Below are 21,436 nucleotides of genomic sequence, written 5' to 3' on the forward strand. Positions count from 1 at the left end.
CTGAACTATTAAACTATTCCTTTAAAAGGTGAGGGGAAGGGGGGGGGAGAATTTTCCTCATAATCCGGAAGATACGGTAACATTGAACGATGGATACTGTACGATGAAGTGAACGCGCATAGGCCAGCGTGTCAGAGCAGAGTTTCAAACGTTCACTTCTCTGCTCAAAAGGATTTTCTCTACGCACCTCACACGGGCTCTCATTACAACGAGCCAGTCAGCTTTCGATTTAAAGCTTTCGTGACTGCAGGGATTCATCTTCTTGGTTCTTTCGGTAAAGTCACGTAGAATGGAAATAATAAAATAATACAAATAAAACATAATAAAATAATTCTCACGACGTTTCGGCCACAACGTAAGCAGTCGTCCTCAGGTGGAGAACAGGTCTGTCGAGAAGGTCTGTCGAGAAGACAGTCTGAATTCAGCCTCTGTCTTCTCGACAGACCTGTTCTCCATCTGAGGACGGCTGCTTGCGTTGTGGCCGAAACGTCGTGAGAATTATTTTATATATTTTATTTTTATTATTTTATTATTTCCATTCTACGTGACTTTACCGAAAGAACCAAGAAGAAGAAGAGCCAGTCAGCGTGAAGACATGTCCGTGAAGAATTACGCACGCTAAACTTTAGTGCGTAAAGAATGAACACTGCAGGACGGTGACGTGACATGTACTGCCACCGCTGCTCGCAAGAGCTCGGATTCCACGTGTGAACGGCGTTTGATAATAGGGAATCTGTCCGGTGTGACCACGTTTAATTACACGCTATCTCCGTATTAAAATATACAGTGTACTTTTAACTTGCGTAGATTGTAATAAAAATTGGATTGAAGGGAATTTATAATGGCTTTCAACTTGTAACCGGAGACTACTATAGCTATTACAATTTTTTTTTCCTGTGTAATGAGTCCGGCACTGCCAAAATATCTAGTTTTTAAGCAAAGTAGAGAAAATGTCCAGGCGATGGGAATTTCAAATCAGCTTTTAAAATGTGTGTACTTTGAGAAAATTCGAAAGCATGGTGAGATTTAAACACACTTATAGCCAGTTGGCCAAAGTGCTTCTTCAACGTGCAGTGTGGCATTAAGCAGTTTTAAGATAGTATTCAAATTACAATTATAGATTTTCTATCAGCATGAAAAAAGAAAGTTTTTTTTTTTACTTAGTCATTTGTATATCATATTGTTCAGTATTTGTCCAGATTTGATTCTTGGGATATATTAACTTTTTTTGACAGAGATACGCATAAAATTCGTCCTCAAATTTTAAGAATCTATAATGGGTTATGGATATACTGTATCTGTCACCCCTAAAAGCTACCAATTGGGAATTGCCAATTCTCAATCTCCTCTTTGCTGATTCCCTGCTCCTATTGCTTGAAGAAGATACCATATGGTGGATCACATAGCAATGGTCATTTTAGTATAGAAGTGGTTAGAATGTACAATATATGACCCAGAATCAATAACATAGGCATTATCACAATGAAACTGCAACAATAATTGCAAATCAATAATTACCACACTTTGCGATGATACCACGATTGCGATGTTATGACGGTAACCACTCCCGAGTTTCATGCACGCACTTTTACCGTGTTTGTACATTAACAATCGAAGCACCCTCCTCTATATTAGCATCATCACCGTCGCCATCATCATCATCACCATTACGATGTTTCGGTAAAGTCACGTAGAATGGAAATAATAAAATAATAAAACATAATAAAATAATTCTCTTCTTGGTTCTTTCGGTAAAGTCACGTAGAATGGAAATAATAAAATAATAAAAATAAAACATCATAAAATAATTCTCACGACGTTTCGGCCACAACGCAAGCAGCCGTCCTCAGGTGGAGAGCAGGTCTGTCGAGTAGACAGAGTCTGAATTCAGACCGTCCTCAGGTGGAGAGCAGGTCTGTCGAGTCTGAATTCAGACTGTCTACTCGACAGACCTGCTCTCCACCTGAGGACGGCTGCTTGCGTTGTGGCCGAAACGTCGTGAGAATTATTTTATGTTTTATTTGTATTATTTTATTATTTCCATTCTACGTGACTTTACCGAAAGAACCAAGAAGATGAATCCCTGCAGTCACGAACGCTTTAAATCATTATGATGTTGTTATGGGCGATGCTGATGATGCTATTGCTGCTACTGCTGCTACTGCTGCTGATGAAATCGACGAGTGTGGTGTGCGATTGGGGAATGTACGGCGGGCGTGCTGAGACTGCACAGTGACACGGCCGCGCGCGCACACGCGGACACGTTGGCGGAGCGTGTGAGCGTCACGCGAGGCCGTGCGCGTGCGGCGAGCGCGTAATGTAGCGGCACGGGCCGCTCAGGACCCCCCGCCGCGCACTGCTGCTGTCGCGGAGCCCGCGCAGCTGTGCCGGGCCCCCAGTACACGTGGCACCACCCCAAGTCCACGTGCCGCGATGATTACCATCGCCGCTATCGTTGTAAGTCATCGTCATCATCGTTGCCCGACCACGATCGATTCGGTGCTGGATGGAGGCCTCGGCTAGGTCATCGCCGTCTCGCACGGTCCTTCAGATGTGACGATCCACCCAGATGCCTGCACGTGAGCGGATTTCATCGCTCCGTCTCCGCGTCGCGATGGCGAGCTGTTATCTCCCTCGCCTGGTATGCAGGAAGTCGTGGGTTCGGTCCCGACCCTGACGCCTGTATATTTGTTTGGTCGCATGGATCTTTCTCCGGCTCCTACAGTTTTCCGCTCCACATTTAGAAACATGCGTTTAGATTATTTGTCTGCTTTCAATTGGCACGTGATAAAGCACTCCGCGAGGCTATCATTTGTGGCCAGGTCGCTTCTGAAAAAGAGCTAATAGCTCAGTGGGCTTAACCTGGTAAAATAAAAATAGTTTTGGTTGAGTTTTATCTTGCAATATTTTGTCATGTTTTGTTTGCACAGCAACAGTGCTTAAGCGCATACATAGCAAAGCACGCTTCCGTCTGCAGTAAAGTGTGCCGTTTAAGACCTTGTGACAAACATAATGATATAATCGCCCATCGTGCACAAATGTCACATCCCAAATTACAAAGTTTAAAATTGCCCCTGGCTAAAATAATTATAGTAATAATAAAATTAATAACTACCCATGCATAGCTGCCCTCCCCGAGGTCTCTGCTGCACCGAAGATGATGAATCTCGCCGTGCCCTCACCTGCTTAAATAACGCACATCAATCATAGGCGGTGTGAGCACAGTGGGAGAGCGCAGGAATTTGGGGCGCTACGGCCGGCATCTCGGCCTCCATCCCCGTGCCATCAGGGATGCAGTGGGGGGGGGGGGGGGGGTGGTAGTGGCGGTGGTCGCGGTAGCTTTGGTGGCGTGATGAGTGCACAGCGCGCTATGAACCCAGCAGCTCGAGTTCGATTCCCGCCCACCATGGCTGACATCAGTGGTGATTATCTGAACTCGTCCTGATGAACAAGTGGGGAGACAAAGACGGTTGGACGCTAACAGCACTTGCCCCCCAACAGTCTATGTAGGCTACACAGGGGATATATATATTCATGTGGTGGTGGTATAGTCGAATGGGTGGTGGTAATGATGCATGAGTGGGGGTGGTGGTACGGTTGAATGGGTGGTAGGTGATGGTTGAATGGATGGCGGCGGTGGTGGTGGCGGTGGTCCATGGCACAACGCTCGACTTACCGACCACCACCGGTGGATCGCATTCTCTTCTTGACGGCCTCGCCAGGCGTGTCGGCATCCCGTGGTTTTCCTCCCCCCCCCCACCCCCTCGGTTTTGCAGAGGCGAGCGAGCAGCGTAACGCAGCGTACACCGGGCACGCCGCGCAGAGCTGATTTATTCACGCCGGAGCCTGGCATCTCGGCGCGCCGGCTGTTGGGATAACCTCGCTAAACAAGAAAGCAATTTGCAGCAGATTATGACAGCTGGGCTTGGGTGTGCATTCCGCCAGGCTGTGAATTACAGCGTATAAAAAAGAGACAACAAGAACTACTTGATAATTTCAGCCGCATCGCGTCAGTGAATAAACGATGAGCGGACTTGTCTGTTCTCTTAATGGCTTTTGGCTTTACAAAACGACGAGTGAAAATGCTTCATTTTCATTCTTGATTCAGAGAATGCCATGCGAATGTAAACTAAGCCTCAGGAAATGCTCCCGATCTCGACAGATCTCAAAAACCTAAAAGCAGGGCGAGAGCTGGGGCAGTGCTAGGATGGGCGGCTGCCATGCATAGCATGTGTTATTATAGGCAGAGCGGCTCACCTGTGCTGTACTCCTACCATGGGTGGAAAAACTCGATTTTTCCAGCGGCAGGCATCGGGTTTTTTCTTTAATACAATTAAACCCGATTTTGGGGAATTAAAACCTGGTTTAATGAATACGAAACTCTGATCCAAGGCTTAGGCTGCTTCCTCGTCGGTGCTGCTATCGTACTCGGGGGGCCGTCGGGCACGAGGTAGTCGTAGAATGCGGCGGGCAGGTTGGTCTTGATGAACACGAGCTTCTCCACAATCGTGGGCGCCAGTGAGTTCCTTAGCTTGGAATGGATGAAGCCCATCGTTGAGAAGTGCGGTTCTGCAATTAGAACCAATTAAACCGGATTTCTCCCACTCTTAAATGATCGGGTTTAATATTAAAAGACAATTAAACCCGATTGTAAAAAAAACCCGACTGTGCCACCCTTGACTCCTACGCTCACACGTCTACGTTCGCCAACCTGCGCCGGCCAGGCGGGTGAAGTGTGGTCCAGTATACGTCCCACGACCCTGGCGTGGCATGGGGAAAGCCGTCAGCCATCAGTGCTGTCTTGACAAACAACCACCGCACATTTACACGTGTTTTTATTTGTCATTTAAGAGTGCACTTTCTCGACGGAAGTTGCAGGAGAATTGCCGTGGGATCTCCAGCGTTCGCCCATTATTCTCGGCATATTTTTTGGTAATAACAATAATTAAGGGCTCTTAATTACAGAGACTTTACCCATGTTCAGCCAGTAAGCAATGCAAATTGGATTTGAGGCACTGCAATGAGAATGTATTTTCTTTTCATCTCTTTTGGAATAATTGCGATGTCAAAGACATTCAGGGGGTAACAACTCCTCACAGCGGGTTTCTGATTGCTAGAGAGTATTGCTTTGTTGCAATGAGTGATGTTTGCTCTGCAGTTCGTTATTTTTGGTCCGTGGTGACTCTACCGTCTAATTTATTGAAGAGCCGAGCCCCTGCCAACACCTGATGATGGCGGTTGTAATGTCCAGCGAAACGTCGGATAAAATTGTCAAAAATATTCGCTTACTTCTCAACATTCCTCCACTTTTGCGGAGTTACAGCGTGAAGCAAGGAGGGGCTCATCCAGCAGTGTCACCATTCTATAAAAATGTGCGACACATTAGATCATACATTATTACTGTTGATATGCTATTCATCTTCTTGGTTCTTTCGGTAAAGTCACGTAGAATGGAAATAATAAAATAATAAAAATAAAACATAATAAAATAATTCTCACGACGTTTCGGCCACAACGCAAGCAGCTGTCCTCAGGTGGAGAACAGGTCTGAGAATTATTTTATTGTTTTATTTTTATTATTTTATTATTTCCATTCTACGTGACTTTACCGAAAGAACCAAGAAGATGAATCCCTGCAGTCACGAAAGCTTTAAATCGAAATTTGATATGCTATCGTTACATTTATGAGAGAACGTGGCCCCAGAAGGGCGCCCATCGCGGAGATGGAGCGATGAAATCGGCTCGTGTGCAGGAGCTGGGTGGGTTGTTACATCAAGAGGCAACGCTGCAAACGAGGTGGGGAAAGTGAGATAAAATAACTTGAGCCGTGAGTTGAATCACTCACGTCTCCGAACGGCGGCAAATCAATTGTGTTTGTTGCGGGAACAGAGTGGTGGGGGAGTTTGGAGGGAGGAGGGGGGGGGCGCAAATAAGTCACACACACGTCCGACAATAATCGTGCCGCTCCACGCTTCAGGCGGCGAACACCTGGGAGGGCCGCGTTTGGAAGCGTCGCGGACGCAGCCGCCCCAGGGCAGCTCATCGGCTCCCCTGTCGACGTCGCGCCGAGGCCAGCGATTGGCTCGCGCGAGGACTCAAGCGTCGTCCTGGGAACTGGCGCCAGCGGAGCCGTCGCGATCGCAGCTGCAGGTGAAGCCCATCTGGAAGGGGAAAAAAAACCACGTGGCTTAAATCCGAGACACGTTGACGAGGGTGATTCAGGTGTAGGCCGGAATCTGGAGTTCAATTTTCGCCCTCAACCCCCTCCTTCCGCTGATTTTCGTTGGTGAGATAATTTAGCAAATGTACACAAATTATATATCTTTTTTTCTATAGTCACATAAATTAGGCATCCATCGTTATGCTTTAAATCGACATCAACGGTTATAAAATTTACATGACATGTTAGTTTTGCTAATTGTGGTGTTATATTGGCACTTGTTTTCGTTTGATAGCTGCTGATGTATTTTTAGTTGTCTTTCGTTTTGAAGAATTATTTAATTATGTAAAAAAACGAGTTATCATTTGGAGCAATTGCCCGGCATATGCAGCTCTGCTGTGTAACTGAACTTAAGAGAAAAAATTTCCTCAAAGAAAAAAAGATTGACAAATTGGAATGGTCAATTCTGATCGAACAAAAACCTCTTAGAATTCACAATAATTAGAATCAATCAAGGATAAATTCAGAAAGAAATTGTTAAATTGATTAGTTCGTTTTTTACAAGTGGTGACCTCATCAAAATGTAAATTTCGGCTTTTTTTGTTTGCTTTCAAAATCAAATTTACCCGCCGTGATGAGCGATTTTTTAAATAGGAATTTGAAAAGAACATTATATTTATCAGCAGTACGGTGGATTAAAAAAATAAGTGTCTCAGCCACCACTATTTCACACGCGTGCTATTTTCATGTGTCACCTTGCACTACCCGGTTTGTCAGCGCCGTTCGCTTTTGTTGGTAGAGTCGGATCGGTGTGATGTTTTTCATTTTTGCCTTTGCCGTGCGCGTTGTTCCAAAGCCCACTACTCCGGCCTCGGAGCAGTGGCACCGGCTGGTTCTACGTGACGGCCGCGTGGATGAGACCGCCGGAGACTTTTCCGAATTCCGGAAGCTTCAGCGCACGGCGTGGGGGCCCATCTCGTCGACACTCCGCGGCATGGAGGGCCTGCTCGCCGCCGTCGCAACCACCACCGTCGCCACCAGCCACCGCCGCCGCCTCCACGTCGTCTGCCTCGCGAGCCGGTCTGGTGGTGGTGCTGCGCGGGGAGCGCGTGGCCCAGGTCTGTGTTATTACTAGTTGACAAAAAACCCAGAACTACAACTGAAAGCCACGGCTTATTTTTTACGGCAGATTTTGACAGTGATCATAGCGCTTTGTCGTGTGTTCGTGTTCGTATATGGAACAGTGTTACAGCGTGCCGAGCAACAGTTGTAACAATTACAATGCATGGATACAGCGATATAGTTACCGTTATTAATTTGTTGCTGACCACTTGTACCACATTTTAAACTGATCAAACGTCGGCTTGACCCCAACCATTTAGGTTTTCACAAAACCTCAACATAGCCGTCGGTGAAATCTGAGCATTCCGTTAACGGGCACTAGAATGAGGACGAGATGGAAATTTTGGCGGAACTGTGGTAGAAGCGGGAAGTGAGCGTACAAGCTGTGAAGGGAACGAGATGGGAACTAGAACATCCTCGAGCGGCGTGGGCCCACACACTTCACAGTCAGGTTCAACATCACTCCGTCATATCCCAGGTCTCATAACTACCGTCGAACAAATGCATTCAGGGAGACCTACAGACCCTTTATCATGCCTACATCAAACCGTTTAACAGTGCACCGAACTAGAACCTCCGCTTAGCACAGTTGGCTATGTATGGTGTTAAAGAGTTCAGACAGAACAAATATTAGTTGGTGAGAACTAGAACTGGCGAGATATTCAGAATGAGTTGCTCATCTCCTGTTTACAGCCCTGAGCCAGCGGTGGAAATTCCACGATCCTACTGTGGGGCCAGGTCTATCACAGAACAACTACTGCAGAGCTGACCACATTTATCAACCTCCGAAGGGATGATTGGCTGGGTCAAAAACATGAACCTAAACTAGGCTTTCATTAAGAGCCGAAGTCGAACTTTTTGTTTGTTCAGCACCCCTGTTATGGCGTGCCATGTAACGGCGTTATATAATTGTTGGTATTTATCTATAAACTAAACTAAATAAAATATTTTACCAGGTAAGGTCCACTGAGCTACACTAGTTAGTTTTCAGAAGCGACCTGGCCACAAATTATAGCTCAACGAAGTGTCCATGTCACGTGAACATTTCTTGCAGCCAAATACTCGAAACGCATGTTGATTCTAAATGTGGAGGAACCCGAGGACCCGGAGAAAAATCCACGCAAGCTACAGGATCGAACCCACAACCTCGTGTATACGAGGCGAGGCCGTTTTATCGTTATTATTAGAATTGAGGCTGAATTGTTGCAAATGGCGTGGCATGTATAATCGCACCTGGAACCAATGATTTCAGAACCGTAATAACAACACCGTCCGCCCAGCTGACGGTGGCACACCCAGCCTAACTCCGCAGAGAGAGCAGATAGTTTCCACTGTGATACAAAGCCACTCCTTTCAAGAAACGAAAGTGATTGCAAAAAAACATATTTTTACAACAAAAATAATTATTACCTAATTACTCACATTTTTTTTAATATCCACGAAAATAATCTCAAATATAGTTTGTGACATTCCATAAATGGCAAAGGTGCAGCCCTGCAATTGCCCGCTCACGCCACTGCTGGCAGAAGCAGCCCTGACAGATACCCCCTCAGAGATTGCCCCCTCCGAGGGGGTATCTGTCCTACTCTTCCACACTGACCAGGTGCCTCGGAAGAGGTGGGGAAGCACCCACACTTTACCCAACCAAACGTGACCCGCCAGTCAACTGAGCACGGTGTACCTATGTATACTTGCTGTATGGACGGAGGCGAGGATTTAAGCCACTTGCCCATCGTTTAAACTGAGGGGAGATTGAACTGACGACCACCTCTTGATTGCAATTCCGTTGTGCTAACCATTAACACCAGCATCATTGATGACATACAATGGCTGTCTATGTTTTTTTGGGGTGGGTGGGCAACTGCCCCTATTGACCCCCCCCCCCATCTCACCCCCAACCTGCGTGCACTTCTGCCAGGTGGCACAGGAGCTGGAGCTGGGGCTGCAGAGGCGCAGGGTGACGGAGCGTGATCTGCTGTTCGCGGCCGAAAATCCGGACTCACTCTTGCCCCTGCTGGCGCGAGGGTTCAGGTGACAGCTCGGTGTCTCTCTCCTGGTCACGACGAACTTACAATTTGAAATTTACCGTCAGCCCAACGACTGTGATTCAGAGCATGCTCTTGCAAATTCACCGTCAGCCCAACGACTGTGATTCAGAGCATGCTCTTGCAAATTCTTGATATGTAAAAGGGTATAAAAATACTTGTAGAGGGACTCCTCTACTTATGAACGAGTTAGATTCCGCAGGTCTGTTCGTAAGTCGATTTGTTTGTAAGTCCAACTTTACTTACGTCGATTACAAACACGTTGTATGGCGTGTACACTAAACACGGGGAATGGCTTTTAAAGTTATATAATCTCCCATAGATGCCACTGGTTCTTCATGTTCTGCAAATGTAGATGCCACCACTGCCATCTATTGCGCGGTGGTTGAACTTACGACTCTAGGTCCGAACGAGCGACTGGACATACGGACAGGTTTGTTCGTCTTCTTGGTTATTTCGGTAAAGTTACGTAGAATAGAAATAATAAAATAATAAAATAAAACATAATAAAATTATTCTCAAGACGTTTCGGCCACAACGCAAGCAGCCGTCCTCAGGTGAAGACCAGGTCTGTCGGGGAGACAGCATCAGACGCTGGCCGAAACGTCGTGAGAATTATTGACACTGTCTCCCCGACAGACCTGGTCTTCACCTGAGGACGGCTGCTTGCGTTGTGGCCGAAACGTCGTGAGAATTATTTTATGATGTTTTATGTTATTATTTTATTATTTCCATTCTACGTGACTTTACCGAAAGAACCAAGAAGATGAATCCCTGCAGTCACGAAAGCTTTAAATCGAAAGTTAGGTTTGTTCGTATCTCTGAAAGTTTGTGCAAGTCGAATGCTCGTAAGTAGAGGAGTCCCTGTAGAATAATTGTTTACTCATTTATTTCGTGGTGTGATTTGTTTTGTAGAGATCGTCAATAAAGGTGTTTATTTGTTAGTTTAGAACGAACACGTCACAGATATAACCGCTCACATTTTGAAGTTTTTCAAACTGAAATATTGCTTTATGTATTTATTCATTCGTGTCTGGTCAAACTGTAGTCTGTCAATGAAAACGTACATTTTTTTAAAATAATAAAACATTTTAAAGAGTGTCGTTCATGCAAAACTGCATCTCACAACGCTATTGAAGACAACAGCAATAAAACATGAAAATTAATAAACGACATTTTTTTTATAACCAAACATTATCAACTCAAATTAAGCATTCAGTTATTGATTCATGTTCCTTGACTTCTAAGAAAGAAAAAAAAACACCCAATAATGAAATATTATTTATTTCTCAAACAAAATAGAAATACCTTTAGTGAAAAAAAACATTAATTCATTCAATATTCTCGATTCAAGACAAGCACCCGAAAACGTTCTCAATTCAAGCAAAATGCTTTCGTTCTCGTCCGCTACACTATCGTAGCTCTGCTAGCAGCTGTCTGCTTCGTGTCATAGACCTTTGGCCTGCGGTCAGCGGCTGCAGTGAAAGAATAATAATTGAAACGCCGATTAATTTATTCGTTCAAAAAAAGTCAGGAGTCTTTTCACAGAACAGCCCAAGAGCCTGACGTTCATTATAGTTTCCGAAAGCCGGCGAAGGCCCTGCGATGTCTTATCAGCCCACGCAGGTGAATAAAATAAATACAAATGACCAAACTCATTACTATACACATTAATTTCCCTTAAAAAAAAGTGTGAATACGGTATCATCGTAAACAAAGCGTTGTTTGGATATCGATTCCCATGGGAGGCGACACCGAAGGTCACGGCATTGTTTACGCGGAGGCTGAAGATGTTTTTCATCAGAGCTGGGAGCTTCGGAAATTAATCTGCGTTGTTTGGCTTAAAAAAAAAAACTTCCATCCTTGTTTTCATTAACAAAGCACGAATCGGTTATCATCTATGCAAACAACAGAATGGGCATTAACGAAAAATTACAATTACAAGATCTAATTGCTGTAGCCTTTTTGTGCTTGTTAAAATGTTTCCATACAGCTCACGATAATAGGGCCTTCGTTTGTCAGGCACCGCGAGAGAAAACTTACGAACCGCTAATTTTTTAAAAAAATGTTGGCTTGCCCACACCGATTCCCTCATGTAGATATGTATTTGCATTTTTTACTGGAAATGTACGCATGCTTTGGGCAACCCTTTGATTAACTTGGGACGGATTTCAGTAGGGTAATATCCTAAAGTGCAACACAGTTTTATACGCTGGGTTATAGTTTGAATCGGATCACGTTAACAAGAGTCATCGTGTCCTGTCATTATGGACAGACAGAGCCCAATCGCATAAACCGGTTTCAGCGTCAATAACCCATGTCTTCGTTGGAAAGCGTTAATAACGAACAAAAGAAACCAGCGATACATGAGAAGTCTTGGAGATTCAGGGAGGCATTCCTGGGTAAACTTTTTTTTTTATCGGTACTTTTAGCGATTTAAATGTCATGATGTAATGTGCCTCTGCAGCACACTTGGTATTGCTCACGACAAGGACTGCGTACATCAAACAAGAGACGCGTGCTTCGTGGCCTTACTCGCGGAGAATTAAGAGCGAACACAACACATTTCCACAACGTGCGCCCGTATAAAAATTAATAGTTATATTTTATCTTCTCTCGGCATCTGCTCGCTGTCGCCATTCCCTCCAGGAGCCCGGGCGGGCACGACCGGGCGGCCACGCGCATCCAGGCGAGCTGGCGCGCGTTCCTCGCCCGCCGTGACTTCGAGCGCCACCGGCGCCGGCGCTGGGCGGCGGGCGTGATCGCCGTCGCGTGGATGCTGCGTGCGCAGCGCGGCCGCGTCCGCCGCTCGCTCGCCCAGAGGCGGCAAGCGCAGCTCGAGAACTTCCGCACACGTGCGCAGGTGCGACACACACGCACGCGCGCGCACGCAGGTGCGACACACACGTACGCGCACGTAGACGTGACACACGTACGTGCACACGCACGTAGACGTGACGTACATGTATGTGCACACACACGTTGACGTGACACACACGTACGTGCGCACGCATGTAGGTGCGACACACACGTACGCGCACGCGGACAAGTGCTACACACGTATGTGCGCGCGCACGCAGGTGCGACACACGTATGTGCGCGCGCACGCAGATGCGACACACGTATGTGCGCGCGCACGCAGGTGCGACACACGTATGTGCGCGCGCACGCAGATGCGACACACACGTATGCGCGCGGGGATAGGCCCTACACCCACATACGGGAGGCGCCCACGATGTTACAGAAACACACTTGTGGTGCTTGGACAACTGCAAGAATTCTTCCACGGGTGCAAGAATCGCACCCCCTTTTACCCAGTGAAGACTCACTTGAGACTTAAGATTCGCCCTCCCCCCCCCCCTTCCCCAGGGCCCCGCTACATTGACACGAGTGGCAAATTGCATTCACAAGTGTTCTTGGGTCTCTCGGTAAAGTCACGTCGATAGGTTCAAAGAAAATGACAAAAAAAAAACTACGACGTTTCGATCGCAACGCAAGAAGACGACCGCTTGCGTTGCGATCGAAACGTCGTAGTTTTTTTTTTTTTGTAATTTTCTTTGAACCTATCGACGTGACTTCACCGAAAGACCCAAGAATATGAATTCCTGCAGTCACGAAAGCTTTAAGTCAAGATGCATTCACAAGTGTTTGGCTTCATATGGGAGGACACCGGATCGCCTAGAGAAAAGCCACCGTGCATGTCCAGGCGACGGATATACGCACTTGCGAACGGACCCAGGTGCTCCGGACGGTTTTAACAGTCAGGTGACACTGACCACCGATGCGGTTTTAGGTGGGGGGAGACTACAGACTCTGCTTCGGGTTTTCCCGTCTCGGGGTGGCACGTACAGGCGGATCGGTTGATGACTGTCGTGGGCCTGTGACGATTCGCCCTCGCTCACTGATTATTGTGGAGCATGGTTGTGCGTTCAGCTCCAGAAATTGATTCTCTTTTTGGAATATTACACTGAATTTAGTGCTTTTAGTGGCTGGTGGGGATCCACGGATGCATAGCATACGACGTATAATCACAATATAGAGCCCTTTTGTCAATCACATACAATTGTTTCTGTTAATGTGGGCGCCGTCTCCTTGCATTAAGGGTTTTCTCTTGACACTTCAGATCCACCAACATGTTGACAATACTAAAAACAAATATTGACCAGTTACCACTTACAGGACTGACTTGAAGACTTATACGAAAACTATCGTTATCACAATTGCGGTTACTATTTATATACAGGTGTAATACCAGCCACCTAAAACATCTCTTTTGTTTATTGATATACATTTTTTGTAAAGTCTCATCAATATCATTAACATTGATTTGTTTTCACAGCAAACCAAACTGTAATGAACGTAATGATTTATTTAGCTAAATTACAGTTGCCTTATACATATTTACTTTGTTTTTCCATCATAGTGCAGCTCGGTAAAAGCTGCATCAGCTGGTTTCATTTTTGTTCATATTATTATTTCTCTCCCCCTTTTGTTATTATTTTATTGAAATTATAAACACTGCAATGTCCTTCTCTGCCCGTCGTCGCGCCATTCATTCGCTTTCCCAGCCCCCCCCCCCTCTCTCTCTACCCTTTTCCAATTTCTATCGCGTGTGCCTTGCTTCCGCACCCCCCCCCCCTTCCCTTTTTCATTTTAATACCGTGCCCTGATGATATCTGGGTTCAAAGCTTGACTGCGCAGACCTAATTGCATGCGCCATACCATTAGCACAAATACGGAAATAAGTGCGGTGAATGCATTTAACGGTAAATGAAGTACCATTAAACGTAATTGAAGAAACATTTACTTACGCCATCCACTTTAATGTTAAACAATAAATTGTGCGGCTTTTTTGTGGAGCAATGATAATTATGCTACAATAATAGAAAATTCCATTGGTGTTTCGTTATAATGCTTTAGCGCTGTACATTAAAGTGGCTTTTTTTTAAACGATATGTATCTGCCTAATGCGGATGGCCCCATCACCCCAGAAATGTTTTTTTTGCGAAATCGTCCTAATGCGATGCGATGTGCGCGGAGCGGCGGATGGGAGGGTAGTGGGTGGAGAGGGGGGGTGGGGCAGGGAGTGGGGGAATGCACGCATAATAGAGGTTTTGTTTGATCCATTAGGTCGCGGTAAACAGTTTGCGTTCCTTACAAACGGCACGCGGAAGGGCCTTCGGCTATACAAGTCTACCCCGGCTCCTTTCATCGCAACCACACGAGTCAGAGGTGGCAGGAATTACATAGTCACTATAAGATCTATTCTTGTTCATGTTTTTGTTTTTTGTTTGTTGCGGTTGCACCCGATTCAAGAGCCGAATGGCTCACAGGGTTATACCTAATAAATAAACTTTGAACTTTGAAACATTGCGCGTGGTGTACGTACGACGGCAAAATGCGGAATCGCCGTCGACGATTGCTAGAGCGGGGGGGGGGAATACTTAATAATAAGCAAAGGATCGTGGAGCTATCGACGTTTTTCCTCTCTTCTTTTTTGACTTGTGTCTCGCGCGAGTCAATAGCACTCCTTGCGTATGAATGATTAATGGGGGGGGGGGGGGGGGGGCGCATTCGTTTGCAGAGCCCGCTTGATCGCTCGACAAATATCTCGGGCACTTTCGGCCCTCGGTACTTCTTCCGCACGCACAGCATCATTAGATAATAATGATTATGTAATCCCAAAGGGCGACGCGGGTTTGCTCGTAAATTGTTTGCGCCGTCTGGACGGACGCCGCCTCGTACACGCGTGTGCGTGTGCCCGGGATGGCTTCTTGTTTTGTTTAATTTAACACATTAGCGGCCGAACCCACCGCGCTCTTCCGAAAATGACAAATGTTTTGTTACGCAGTTGTCGCCGGCGTCACGGGCACGGTGACCCCTGCCGCGTGACGTCCCCACGTAATTGTCGCTTCGTTTACCGCAGAATGGGAATGCTTGCCTGTGCCACGGTGCGGTGTCACCTTCTTTCCCCCGAAGATGAATGGAGTTTTAATTTGGTTTTCGCGGAGGAGGGAGGGGAGGGGAGGGGATGAGGTTATTCCTCCGGCTTGTTTAGGCTTCTCCCGGTTGCAGCGGCGGCGGTGACATTAATTAGTGCTCACCGCTTCCCCGCTGCTTTTTTTTCCGCCGTGTTTTTAATTCCCGTCCTGTTAATTATACCCTCTCCTCTCCGTTATCACCGCCGTCGCCATCGCACGCCTCTAATTAAATTAATTGTCGCAGTGCTGGAGCGTGTGATTAAATTAATTAGGGTAATTTACGCGAACGCACGGCGCGTGCGAAAGCCGCGGCTGAGACTTTGGCGTGGGACGTTTTCGTCCTCGCAAAGAGCCCGGGTGGGCGCGCGCGAGCAGGTCAAAGGTTCTGTTTTGCAATGTAAACACAATCGTTCCCGTGCACAATAACACGCCGCTTTGTTAATTAAATTCAGATCTATATTTTTTTGGGGGGGGGGGGGGGGTGGGAGCTCGGTTCGTACTCCCGTTGTCGTCCCGAACGCCACCCGCTCGCTCGCTCGCTCGCCCCTGCGATCAGCACCCGCACGTTTCGCTCAACAATGCTTTTGTTTCGCTCGGTTTTATTTGTTCTGTGCAGATGGAGGCTAATTAATTGACCCCCCCCCGCCTTTTAAAATCGCCAATCTGCCGCTCTGTTTTTTACAAAACTGATTATGCATTTAATTTTAACAGCTGGCTGACAGAAAAAGATGACACCGCCGTCATTAAGGATTCCACTCTCGCACAAACCTGATCTTTTGAAATTGAAAAGGAGCGGCGGCGCATTTGCCTTCTCGCGAGAGTGTGCGTTTGTGTAAGGGTTAATTGACGATTCAAAGAGAATGCATTTATATTTAAAAATATATATACTGTTTTTATTTACAAATTAACAAATAGTTCGCTGAACGAATAACCCACGAATTGAAAAAACACACACACACACCCCTGTACGTTGTAATGAAACGGAATATCATTGGAACAAAGAGCTACATTTTTTGCCAGTACACAAAGAAATACACTACAGACTCGAATGGCCCTTTTACACAGTCGTTATTATTTACGAATTAAATCAAGAACAATTAATCCACTAATCATACATTTTAAGTCTAAGTGTCCACCATGCTCTAATGAGCTTTGGGTGACGCTCAGGACTGTTGGCGGTTCTGAGCAAGCAAGCGGTGGAAATTCCACATTGTTATCATGGGAACAGGCTCATCCATACAAAACAGCCAGTCACTGTTGAACTGATAATTCACGGAGCCTGCTGCTACCCCCGGCCCCTGCCGAGCTATATCTGTGCGCATTAATGATCATCGACCACCCCCAGCCCGTTCACCAACGGCTACTCACCGGTGTGGTGAAGTATGGTCAAGCAAACCCCATGATGAATGATACAGCATGGGGAGGTCTTCATCCGGCAGTGCATTGACTAAGGGCTCAATTAAAATGCTGTACGTGTATGTTTGAGGAATAGCCTTACGATTGTGAATTTTTTATCGGGTAAAATCTCACCAAATTAGGGAGACTCTGAGGATGCTTGACATCTCGCAGTGTATAGATCGTGATGCGGGGATGTGGCATCGTGAGCTCACTGTTGGGGGAAAAAAAAACGTCAAGTCGCCAAGAGAGCAGAGGAACACTGCAATGGCCAGCTCAACTACAGGCCATATCTGTATGATTGGGCCATGATACAAAAGGTGACCCATTTATAGGTACCCCACGAATTTAATGTGGAGAAAATAGAGAGAGAGAAAACATTTGAATTCAAATCTTTGTGGTGTCTCCACCACCCACGATTTCACCTTGCTTCTCGGTGTCTGCGCGAGACAAAGAAGTAATCGCGTTTCACAAATATCATTCACCCGTTGCAAAGCACGTAAAAGGGGGCATTCGAAATCACTGGGAGATCCTCTATAAGTATACAACTTGTCAATAAATCTGTGGTTTTCATAAACGTGTTTCAAAATCAATTTCACGGTTTTTCTTTAACACTTCAGATTCCCTAGAATTACACAGCAATGTAGCATATACGTACGTATCTTCCTGTGATTATCGCGGATTTACTGCTCGTGGCCAAGAATGATAGCGCATGCTTGCGCATGCCTTGTTATACAGTCCTTTGCGGGAAGGTTGGTGGATCACGCAGATTTGTGAAATTCACAAAGACGCTGGGGCTACGTAGTGACCAGCAGATGGCATCGCAGCAAGCGGATTCTTGCATTCTGTGTGGGGCGTCATTATCTCCTTGTATCTCTCTGCCTTTTTTCTGGGTAATTGAGTTTCCTTCCACTTGAAGCCAGACACTCATTAATGGAATTGGCCAAACATCCCAAATGCAGGCACAATGGTAGCGGGGGAGGTGTTTTCTCCCCTGCCTGGTACACAGGAGGACGTGGGTTGGATCCCGGACCCTGGAGATGTCGCTATGTTGGAAGTTCACGTGTTCTCTCCCAGTAGTGGTTACGTGGATTTTTACTCAGGGTCCTCCAGTTTTGCCCTCCACATTTGAGAAACATGCGTTTAGATTAATTATTTGGCTAGGACTATAAATTCCCACGTGCCACTTTGTTGAGCTATCATTCGTCGCCAGGTCGCCTGTGAAACAGAGCTGATACCTCAGTGGGCTTTACCGGGTTAAATAAAGTAGATAGCGGGGGGAAAACCCTATTATTATTATTATATTGTGGTACTGGCAAAGGAGGCCTCATGATGTTAATATAGTAGTTTAGTTTATATAAAAAATATATACTTTTGTGAGGATTTCCTTGGTATAGGATATTATTCGTTTTATTTAGATGTTTATTTTCTGGAGTTTGCATTGAGACCTGTTTTTTTTCTCTCTTGGCATTACACAAGACCACATGAGGTCGCATCTGGTTTCCAGATCGTGAGATGAAGGGCGACAGTAAACAAATTATAGCGCTTTCTGTAGCAGACAGCAAAGTGAGTGCAGACTGGAAACAAATAAGCATATTAATCATAATACTACACACACACAAGGTTATTTCTAGACAGCAGAAGGTGCGATTGCAATCATAGGATCGGTCCCATCGCTGGATGAGTCAAAATTGTGGCAATCTTATTTGAGTTGTGATTATTGCATGAAGTGCCTAATGTCAACTGTTTGTCCGTTCCACCCATGTCTCATTTCAGTATCTCGCAGAAAACTGGAAACGCATCCAGAGTTCAAGAAGGACCATCATCCACATCCCATCTCTGGGTGAGAGGCCTGTCCCTCTATGCTCCCCGCCCTGGACTGCGATTGCCGTGGGGCTTTGTGGGGCTCCGCTAGTGATGTCGCGTCGGACTGATTCCCAGTGGAAGGAACGAAATGAGTCCCCTCCCTACTCTTAGTTTTTTCGGTAAAGTCATGTAGGTAAAAAATGAAATAAAAATTAATAAAAATATTATTTTATTTGTATTTATTTTAATTTCATTTTTTTACCTAAAAATATTCTTTTATTTTTATTAATTTTAATTTCATTTTTTACCTATGTGACTTTACCGAAAAATCTAAGAGTATAAATCCTTGCAGTCACAAAAGCTTCAAATCTAGAGCCCCCTCCCTGTTCAATTTCCACCCTTTCCGTAACCTGTCCCCAGGGCCCCTCTGGCCTTCTGGGGCCCGGTAGAGTTGCGTGGCCTGCACACTCGATAAGTACATGACAGAGGCACCGTGAAAAGGTAGAATTTAGCAGAACACCCAAAGCTTCATGCCAGGAAGGCCGTGTAAATTGTTGTAGGTAGAGATCATCATGGGCTATCGCTTCCTTCCTGGTGCAAGATCTTGTATGTGTTGGGTCGGCATGATTGGTATTGTACAGCATCACACCGTCTGGCATGGGGTCATTTTGTAATGAAGCCCATTTAGGAAATCTCCTTTGCAATGGTATTGCATTATTTTTAATGCAAGTAATTAACCCTTATGTGATGCTGAACCATACAATTAAGGTTAGAGAAACGGATATTGCCACAATGAGAGCATTAGAATACGATTGTGTTAGCTTTAATAGAGCGTTATGAAAGCCAATGGAGATAATTAAGAAACAATGGATTTAGCATTTTTGTAGGTATTTGCCTCTTTATTGTTACCCCTCTTTTCTGTGTGTTTTAGTTTTTCAACTGTCTCTTAATAAAAAAAATTAGTCTCAAAGCATTTGCACATGATTAAAAGAAGACATCGGTCAATAGATTAGATGGATAAGTAGGAGGATATTTTGGCAGTGAACACATTCACTAAATTTATTGGCCACTTTGTACTTAAGATCTTTAAAAAAAAACATCAGTCGCAAGTAGGGCTGAACGATAGCAAGTCACAAGCGATTTTTTGCTATGTGAAAAGTCCTATTACTTTCTGATTGGAATTGTTTTATTATTTATTATTATAACTTTCTTTATTTAACTTAACAATTGTTTTATGTTAGATTGTTCTTTTTCAATTAAAACATTTTTATAAATACATGTTGCAAGCAATTCATATCTTTTAAGTTATCATCCTTGCTTTATAATATATAGAGCAGTTCATATTTTGATGGTATCATGTGGTAATGCTCCATTACATGTTTAAAATCTATTACACAGTGAATATTGAACTGAAGCTTGACTTTAAAAAATTATCTCAAATCAAATCGCAATATCTGTCAGAAAAATCTCAATTAGATATTTTCCCCAAATCGTTCAGCCCTAGTCGCAAGCAAGTAGTTTGCTAATATAACCTTTTGAAACCAATGGATCGCTATTAGAGAACGCATGCAATTGGATATATTATGTTGACTGCGGAGAAAAGTGGCTGAGTTTAACAAGTAGGCTTTCGCGACTAATACGATCCATAATAGCGTTTTTTCTGGGTTAGATCGTGTCAATATAAATGTGTCGTTAAACCCGCCACCACCCGACACAGGTAATTAGTAAGGTTTGTCACGTCAACAAAACGTGTCAATTAGCTACTAGTTCAGCACACCGGTTGTGTGTTGGAGAGTAAGCTCACAGCATTTGCAATTCAAGCACAACGTTTCGCTGGTAATCACAGCCAGCCTCATCAGGCGGCAGCCAGGTTTGTGGAGAACTCCTCCTGTTTCGGTCTTAAGTGGGAGGACACCGTCCCGGTGGGATAGACGACGGCCACATGGCAAAGACTCGTGGCAGAGCGTGGGCACTCGATGGATTCTCGCTTCGCGGGACCACGCGAGATGGCCACGGCTCGGGCAGAAACTCCATCGGGCAGTGGATGGATCATGGCCGCCGATGATGCAACCCTCGCCGTTCACTAGCAGCCATATTTCTCAAACCGTTGCTCATTAAAAAACATTCTCGCTTCAACTTTGTTAACTTGGCCGCTGCGAGCGTTAGAGGGAAAAGATAATGAAGGCGCGGCGTTTTAAAAAATAAAACGGGGGCAGTGGATAACTCGCGGCAAAACGCAAAAAAAACCTAAAAACTAAAAGCCTGGTTAATGCCGAATGACCTCCCACAGGCCTAATTGCCGTGGCTGCCGCCGGATTATCATTTGCCCGCACTCCGCGCTCCGGTTAGTTATTACAGAGAGGGCTTCTCTTTTGGCCGGGGTCCCTGCGAGCGCCACGCCGGCCGCATAATGCAGCACCCTGCGTGGCGGCCCATAATAGGCTACACGCCACGCGGCTTTAAAAATCCTCCGACAACATCATTACCTTCCCTGTCTCCTCACCGAGCCATTACCCGCAGCCCCGGAATGGAGGCAATCTGCCGTCATTTAAAGTCGCGCTGAGCACGCCGCGGCGTGGCTTGAGCGCGGAATGAGCTTTTAACAATAAGGGGCCCGATTTATTTTGTGTTTCGTAAATCCGGGCAGCGATTACCCGTGCCCCATTTACCAAAACTGGCATGTGCAGTTATTTATTTATCTATTCGGCGCCTTCGGTCTTTTCATCATTATTATTTCATGTTGTCCTTCGGTTTTTAATTTCCACACATCTCTCTCTCTCTGTTTGTTGTTTTTGCCACTAAGCGCCGTTGTGGGCTGTGCGTGAAGCGGCGCACCTCGCTAACGATCGCCGCGGCTGTCGTTAGATGTGACTGGCACCGTCTCTAATGTCCTGCTGTAATTATGGCTTCTTCTTTTTTATCTTGGC

The 21,436-nt window shown here is 45.6% G+C and overlaps 1 protein-coding gene across 1 annotated transcript in view; it reads left to right on the forward strand.

Moving 5' to 3' along the window:
* The window catches only part of IQCH (IQ motif containing H), a 69,200-nt gene that overhangs the window by 17,510 nt on the left and 30,254 nt on the right, over positions 1-21,436 (forward strand). The window contains 6 exon segments of the mRNA XM_061558336.1: positions 5,978-6,150; positions 7,017-7,196; positions 7,198-7,278; positions 9,201-9,313; positions 11,977-12,190; positions 18,480-18,546. Coding sequence (XP_061414320.1) covers positions 5,978-6,150; positions 7,017-7,196; positions 7,198-7,278; positions 9,201-9,313; positions 11,977-12,190; positions 18,480-18,546 — 828 coding nt within the window.

The sequence above is a fragment of the Lethenteron reissneri genome, chromosome 24, assembly GCF_015708825.2.
Source record: "Lethenteron reissneri isolate LAM-NWPU_2019-01 chromosome 24, ASM1570882v1, whole genome shotgun sequence".
Classification (NCBI taxonomy): Eukaryota; Metazoa; Chordata; class Hyperoartia; order Petromyzontiformes; family Petromyzontidae; genus Lethenteron; species Lethenteron reissneri.